Below are 8,822 nucleotides of genomic sequence, written 5' to 3'. Positions count from 1 at the left end.
TAGAAAGCTACTTAAACTGCCAATGCCACCAAAGTTTCTCTTTATTAGTGATAACATATTACCTAAACAGAAAAAATGCAGTTGATATTTTGGTTTCAACCCTACTTCATCATCAAATTCTAGTGTTGATAGTTAGGGAAGAAAAAAATGACTATAAATCATTTTGCTGCAGCTAGCAAAGATAATAATTAACATCAAAGTATTTGGAAAATGTGTCAAGTTATAATATGGGGCCTAATGCTCACTCTTCCACATTTATCATTGTTATTTTGAGTCTTACTAGGGGGGAAGTTGTAGTTGTCTGATACTGCAAAGACTAATCCATAGCAAAATGGGGCCTAATGCTCACTCTTTAAGGTTGCATTGTTTTTCTATGAAGAATGATGCATAATATCAGAGTTCATTATAGCTTCTTAACATTGGCTCATAATGCTACCCCATTCAAAAACACTTCAATCTTTTGTTCATTTTAGGAGTTTACTTGCCATGCTATATAGATCTGAAGAAATGCTGCAAAATGAATTGGTGGGAGCATTGTACATGTTGAATGCACCAGTATGTAGTAGGGAAGATACAAGGGAGGGTTACCTAGAGCTACAATCCCTTAAAATTGTTGGGTCCCCCATTAACACTACCATCTAAATTTCTGTTGAAATATTATTTAGAACAATACCTATAAATTTTAAATGTTTTGAGTGTTCAAATATGAACCCTAAAATTTTGAAGGTTCAAATTCAATAGAAAATGGCACCTCAATCATATGGTTTTATTTAATTATTTAAAACATATTTTTTTGGCAATATAAGATTAAAGTTATTGACGGTAATATATTACTTAAAACCAATGTCTTGGAATATTACTTCCAAATTCTGTATTCCCAATGGGGTTGTCCAGCTGAGTCTATTACATTACCATGTGTTTATATTAAAACAAAAATGATTATATACATATTATAACAAAGATTTTTACAATGAGTAGCAGTGCAGTGATGCGACAGATTATAGACCTTATAAAAACTATCTATGTGAGGCCCCCAGATTCTGTTTTGGATCGGATGGACATATGAAGTGTCAGGATATGCAAAACAAGGTTACCTGCCCCCGTTCATGACATATAAGATGCAATGTTCCTAACATGTATTTAGCATTATGTAATATTCGTAGTAGATAAATTTTTTTTAAAGAAATACTATGCACCAAACTTATAATATCCCAAATAGTTAAAACATAAACCATGCATACTTAAAACATTCACGATTACAGCACGGGTCTCAGAAGATTGTAATCTCAAAACATTGGAGACCTGACTCCATAATTACATTGCCAAAATATACTATTGGGCTAGTTCATTGAGTAACTCGCATAAATCGACTAACGTTGTAACGTTGCCGAATACTATCCAAAGACTTCTATGGAGGCTGCAAGCTCCGCGTTGCATCTGCGTCGTCTAGTCAACCTCTTTCAGTTTGCCAGTGTCTGTTCCCTACTCTGATCTTGTCATATCACCTACCATTCGGGGGGAATGGTAGTTGAGACTACCACGGTGAGATTCGATTACAAATCTCAGCAAGTTAACAGAAAACTTTGATTATGCATGGCTGCAAAAACATGAATGCATAATCAATGTTATAAGTAAGTAGAACATAACTTAACATATAGCATGACATAAATGATATAAGTTGAACTGAAACTGAAACTTAGCTTGACGTGACATGACATGTACGTGAACTTAAAACATAACATGGACTAGCAATATAACATGAACGTGAACTTGAAACATAACATGGACTTGAAACATAGCATGAACATGAACATACATAATTTGAACATGAACTTGAACATAACATGAACCTGATCATAACATAACATAAACGTGAACTTAAAACATAACGTAAATGTGAACATGACATAACATAAATGTGAAATTGAATATAACATAAACATGAACATAACATGACAGAAATATGAACTTGAAACATATTCTTATCTCATGGGGTCACCATGATTGAGAAATCTTATCTCATAGGGTTATTATAATTGCGTATTCTTATCTCTTGGGATTGACATTATTGAAATGAACTTGAAACTTGACATGAACGAAAACTTGAACATAACATAACGTGAAACATGACTTGAACGTAAAATACATGAACTTGAAATCTTATTCAATAGACTTAATTAATAAAAGTAACCATATAGGTGTTACACGGGTCCCTCTAAGCCATGTGTCCCTGCTGATTACTGCATTACAATACAGGTGTCTATACCAACTGTGAGTGCGTTAATACGTACTCCACAATTCCTGTCGACCCACTTATTCTACATGTCACAATTACTTTGTCTCACGTAGTGTATGCTCTACAGTTGTTGTGGCCCCATACTTCATGCTCCATAGTTGTTGTGGCCTGATGAATTGTTTGTGCCACACTTGCTGTAGACACACGTAACATAAAGTGTGGCTCTATTGGCGTTAGTGCTTGGCGCGCCCCGGTGACCAGCTAGTTAGGCTCCATTTGCAACCTGTTGACTGTACTTCTTCAATGCATGAAATTTCACACCTATTTAGACACACCAGTGTGAACAAAGAAGTTTTACTAGGATATTACCCTATCCTAGCGCTTAGGGTCGTGATTGACCTAAATAACTAAACTAGCATACATGACATGAACGTAAGAAGACATACATGATATACTTTGAGACATAAATGTTACAAACAACATTTCATAACATGTAATACATGTAACAGATAATATTTTGTAACATGACATAACACGTAACAGACAATATTTTATAACATGACAAAACATGTGATAGTGAATATTACATGACATGACACATACATGTAACATATAGCATACGTAATGTGACATACTTGCAGTGTATAGTAACATGAGACATAATATATTGTGTAACAGATAAGTATTTCATGATAGAGTAATTCGTGTAATAAATAAACATGTGATGACATGGCATGGCATGGCATAAATAAAAACATACAAACATAAACTATAGTTCCCTTATCCATTATATATACACAGTAAACTGATAGTAAGTTAAGAGCTAACTTACCTAGATCGTCGCGTTCTACGATAATAAAGTGCGAAACATGAGGAACTGTAAGAGGTTATTCTAAAAGTTAGAAATTTAATTACTAACAATTAGAAAAGTGTAAAGGGACAACTTAGAGTAAAATTATCATTTTACCCCTAACTTAAGGATTTCACATCTTAACTCCAAAAATATCCTTAACATCATCTTAATATCAACCATACTTTAAATCATCAACCAAAAGTCACCAAAATTACAAAACAATACTTGGAGTTTTTAGTTTTACACTTAGTCCAAAAACAAAAACTTTTCTCTCAACTACCTTTGATCAATCTCTTGATCCATGGGTTAAAGACATGTATCTTTAAGCTAAAACATCTCATGCTTTAAAAATGTGTCCTAAAAAAGATCCATCTATCACACTTAAAATCACATGGCTAAAACTCAATAAAACATGGATTTAAAAAAATAAAATCTTAGGCCTAACCGAAATTCTGTTGCATAGAAAAATCATATCTTTAAAACTAATACTAAATATCTTTAAAATAACATCCTAACATGTATATAGGAGGCTTAAGATTATCATATAAAAATATAATAGTCTTTGGAATAAGATCAAACCACGAAATATTCAAACTTTTTTAAAACAAAAACTGTGTTTCCACTTCTAGTTTTCAAGTTTCTAAATCTAAGGAAATCTATCATCAAAAGCTTTATTCATGCAACAAAACCTCAATAAACATTCATAAATACATGCTAACAATACTTCATAAAATTTTCGAACCAAGATATGTCCATTAGCTTGGTAAAAAATTCCAAAGCATAAGATACTCTCCAGTTTCACACGCCCAGAATGACTTTTCCACTGAAACTAATCTCAAAGACGAACAAATTTTATGAAGGAGCTATCGTGCAAAAATACTTACAAAGGGTCGAAAATTGCCACGCAGAAAGACCTAGGAATCTGCCCGAGAGAGCTCTTTTGAGTTTCTCTCTAAGAACGGGGTGAAGAAGTGATAAAATGTGTATGAATGACTAGGAATGACCCTTGATTGAAGTTGGCTATGTGACATAAAGTGGAGAATAGTGAGGGGCAAGAACTGCTTGCAGCAGCTGTGAGAGGTTGATGGAATGGATTTCTCCTTCACATCAAGGCTGCACCCAATAGAAGTGGATGGTCGGCCATGTGGGGGAGGAAACTTCTTCAAGAATTTTTGCCAAGGTGGCCAAATTCATGGGCTTTCGTGGGTCCCAACCAAGTGGACTTCAATTTGGGGTTTAAAGAGGGTTTGGTTAGGGTTTGAGATGCTATCAAGTCCAAAACTAATTTTTCAAGGCTCAATTAAATTTTCAAGGTTTGAAAGGTTGGATAATGATGTCATAACAGTGAGAGAACATTTTCCATACTAGATGCCATGTCAACAATATGGTATGTAGTATGATCATTGATGGGGAGAGTTATACTAATGTGGCTAACACTACTTTGGTTGATAAATTGAATTTACCAACCTTAAAATACTCTAGACCAAACAAATTGTAGTGGTTGAATGATTGTGGGGAGGTTAGAGTGGACAAACAAGTGTTAGTTACTTTTTCTATTAGGAAGTATCAGGATGAGGTGCTTTGTGATGTTGTGCCTATGCATGCTGGCCATATTTTGTTGGGGGGCCGTGGCAGTATGATAGGAGGGTGACACATGATGGGTTCAAGAATATGTATAGCTTTCAAAAGGAGGGCAAACAATCAAGCTTGCTCCTTTTAACTCCAAGCCAGGTCTATGAGGACCAACTAAAATTGAAAAGTGAGGTTGCTCAAAAAGGAAAGAGTGAGAGTGAAAATGAGTATAAAAGAAAGAGTGAAAACAAAAGTAGAGAGGTGGCTGAGAGTAAAGAAAAAAGAGTGGAGCCACGAGAGAAAAAAGAAAGAGAGTCTACAGAGAGAAAAGGAAAGACAAAAGTGAGTTTCTATGCAAAAGAGAGTGAGGTTAAGAGGGCTTTTTTCGCAGATCGTCCTATGATTTTTCTTATCTATAAAGAGTCTTATCTTTGTCTTGATGAAACTAACCAGTCTCTTTCTACTATTCCAAACTGACCAGCCTATAGGAGTAACATCGTCTGCATTCAAATTCGTGTCATTTGGAACAAAATTGTCTTGTAACATAGTTTCCAAAACCTGGTCAAAAGTGAACATAGTTTCCAAAACCTGGTCAAAAGTGGTAAGCAGTAAACAGGAGGCCATAATGACTAACGGGAAAATGGCCTTTCCTAAACATATCAGTATTACAAACTCAAGCTAGTATCATGTCATCTTCTTCGTTGCAACGTAATAACATTATTGATGAAATATGATTTATACAAGAACTTGAACAAATTAAAGTGTCTCAGCTATACTCGATGAAAGAAAGTGAATTCCTTATTATTTACTAAGGGTTACAAGCTATGTCAACATAAACTACAAACTAGAACCACCAACATAATCCACCCTCAGGGGCCCCACCCCACTCCTTTCTCCCCAAATGACAGATCAGCATGCCAGTTCAGCTTGTGACCCAGAGGGTGTAGGCAAAAACTAGGAAACCACTTCTCCAACAAAGAATAGGTCACAGTTCACAGTGTCTCTACCAGCCTAGAGAGAGAGAGAGAGAGAGAGAGAGAGAGAGAGAGTCTGGACATGTTAAGAACTATGTAGAAATTGTAACAAGGCTTTCCAGAACGTCAACTTGACCCTATCAACTTATATGGAAGAGTCACCGTGCTCTGCCCCCCATCTTCAGGAGCTGCTTTCCCTTTGGAAAAAAATGATTACTATGGCTAGTACTATCAAATTTTCTTTAAGTTTAAATACACACAAGCACTTAATCTCTATGCTAGGAAAGAAACATGATCTATGTAATACAGCATCCCTAATACTACTTATAAACTAGTTGTGCACCCACACAATGCACGAGAAGAATTGCTATACTGTTATTCTTTCTATAACCTGTTTGTGGAGTTGCATGGCATTTTTCAATTACTTTTCTCACTTACTCTTCTCTTCCACTCATTTATGCCATCATCCGTATTAGCCATGTTCGAAGGGCCATACAAAGCTGCATGAAAGTATGTGACTCTGTCCCTACCAGGCAAATAGTAATCGTACGCTTTTACATGTACCCAATCCAAGTTCCTCCTCATGGAATCAATTGGGTAAATGACTGAACCCAAAGCTGGCAGACGATTGCCGGCCATGACCAGGAGTAACTCAGGATTGCTTGAATTTTTTGCCTCAGAATTTACAGCAACTCGCCACTCGTCCAGAAGAAGGGTACCGAGGTTGGCCATATCCGAGCTACTTCCTTTTGGCACAACCCCACGAAGGTCTAAACCTTGAAACCCATAAAGCCTAGCTGTTTCTATGGAAGACTGAACGAAAGAATTTCTATAAGAGGACTGGTTTATCATTGAGAAGAAGTTTAACAAATGCTCTCTGCCAACAAATATCGACAAAAGCGTTGTAACGGACGGGTTCTTGGTTTTTATAGTGGGCGAAGGTAGAGAATTGTACGTAAGTGAAAGCGCATATAAGGTGCGTGAAAAGCTTAGAATTTATATCGGAAATGAGATTTCCGATACCCATATAATAGTAGCCGGCTTTGAAATGGTAGCTGTGAAGAAACTCCACCAACTACTTGACGATGATAAAAGATCCGAAAAGGCTTTCTTAAATGAGATAAAGGCATTAATAGAATTATGACATCGAAATATCGTCAAACTTCATGAATTCTGTTCACATGCTCGACAATCGTTTTTGGTTTACGAATATCTGGAAATGGGTAGTTTGGCAAGAATGTTGGAGATTGAAGAATATGCTAAAGAATTTGATTGGATTAAGAGATTGAATATTGTCAAAGGTGTGGCTTATGCCTTGTCATACATATTGCTCACCACCATTAATTCATCGAGATATCAAAAATAACAACATCTTGTTGGATTCTCAATACGAGGCAAATAGCAATTGATAAAAGATCCAGCTTGTCGTTTTCACGTTTGACCCATAGTGAGAATATCGGAGAATATCTAACAAATAAATGAGAATATTTGTTAATAATATTCAAAAAAATAATGAAAAATAATAACAGAATATTAAATAATAGTGAAAAGTAATTAATAATAGAAAAATGATAGGATTATTATACTCTTACTATCTATTTACTACTCTTTTTTTTATTTGATTTTTTTAATAATTTTTTATTTTACTTAATAGTTAAGGAAGTGACTATTAATAAAATTATATATTTTTTTAATTTTTTTAATGATTATGGATGTTAAAAAAATACTTAAAAGAAAATGATAAAAAAATAAAAAATTTCAAATATAGTATAAGTAGTAAATGAGTAATGAACCAGTTGCAAGGGTATCATTACCCTTAATAATAATAAAAAGTACGTAAAAAACAATAATAAAGTAATGAATAATAATAGAAAATGTTGAGAATGCTTGAGGTATTCAATTAGTACCCAAACCCAAAATCACTTAACACGTAAAACCAAATGTTGTGTTCGCCTTTGTTTTGGAAATTTTGATGCAGATGATCTAAATTAGATGATACTGAGTTGTCAGATTGAATGTTGATTGCGCTAAGATACTTTGAGGTGGCAGATATGCACAAAAAGGGCAAGAAATCATGATCTTTTCTTGATTGAGACAGTTTTGGGCACGTTTCGGTACTTTGGCCATAACTTTGGGTATCAGAATTGCGCATATGATCTCAATTCGGAAAGCTCATTTCGGCGTGCACGTCGTGGGCACTAGCAATGCTCAGTGTGCATCATTTTAGAGGCCAAATTCCACTATTTTTTCCTCTGATTTCCTATTTTTAGTTATTTTTTTATCTTTTATGGTAATATTTCATTTACTTTTTTGGAAGTGATTCTAAATTCAATTTGGGCCAGATTTTTGGCAGATTACTTCTTTTATTACTTATTTAATTTTGGCATGATTATTGAGATTTTTCTATTTTTGGTAAAATTCTGATACAATTGATTTTCAGCTATTACAACCCGGCTTGTGGGTAGTCATGGACCTCCTTTGTTGCTCTCTCTTTCCCTTTCTCCCTAGCTTCCTCTATCTCTCCTCTCATTAATTTTCTGCATCCCTCCCTCTCCTCAAAGCAACTGCTATTTTCATCCATATCTCTCTCATGTCCATTCAATGCAACATTCCTTGCAGTTGCATGAGATTCGGGAAAATAACATTGAATAATTAAAGAATGATCAACAGAAAGTAGATGTGAATTTTAATGGCTTTCTCTAGTAGAAATTCAGCAAGAGTGATTGATATTTTGTCAATCCATATATTATATGGTTTTTATAATAACCATATAATATATATCAATATACATGAAGTAAAATATATTAATACATATATTCATTTTACTTCATATATTAATGAAGTAAAATTATCAAGCGGTGCAAGTAATGTTTTAATATATGGTTTAAACAGAGGAGACAAATGAGCTTCAAAGGCAAGTTGAAGATTTGATGAGCAAGGGGTACGTGAGGGAGAGCATGAGCCTTGTGCAGTACCAGTGCTACTAGTGCCAAAGAAGGATGGGATGTGGAGGATGTGCGTTGATTGCAGGGTAGTCAACAATATCAGGGTAAAGTATCTCTATCCCATTCCTAGATTGGATGAAATGCTTGATGAATTGCATGGCTCATGTATTTTCAGTAAAATTGATCTTAAAAGTGGGTACCATCAAATTAGAATGAAAGAGGGTGATGAATGGAAAACTGCT

General features: G+C 34.8%; 1 protein-coding gene across 1 annotated transcript; it reads right to left on the bottom strand.

The window, feature by feature from the left end:
• Positions 1-6,052: 6,052 nt before the first annotated feature.
• LOC121238150 (class V chitinase-like) lies at positions 6,053-6,487 on the bottom strand. The gene has a single exon (XM_041134990.1). The coding sequence runs from the start codon at positions 6,485-6,487 to the stop codon at positions 6,053-6,055; it is 435 nt and encodes a 144-aa protein (XP_040990924.1).
• Between the last annotated feature and the right edge of the window lie 2,335 nt (positions 6,488-8,822).

This window comes from Juglans microcarpa x Juglans regia, chromosome 7D, assembly GCF_004785595.1.
Source record: "Juglans microcarpa x Juglans regia isolate MS1-56 chromosome 7D, Jm3101_v1.0, whole genome shotgun sequence".
NCBI classification, from domain to species: Eukaryota; Viridiplantae; Streptophyta; class Magnoliopsida; order Fagales; family Juglandaceae; genus Juglans; species Juglans microcarpa x Juglans regia.
The sequence above is the reverse complement of the archived record's forward strand: the minus strand, read 5'-3'. Positions and strand labels throughout refer to the sequence as shown.

What these genes read in the sequence shown, in the direction of transcription:
- LOC121238150 (XM_041134990.1), bottom strand. Translation starts at nt 6,487, where the DNA reads ATGATAAACCAGTCCTCTTATAGAAATTCTTTCGTTCAGTCTTCCATA.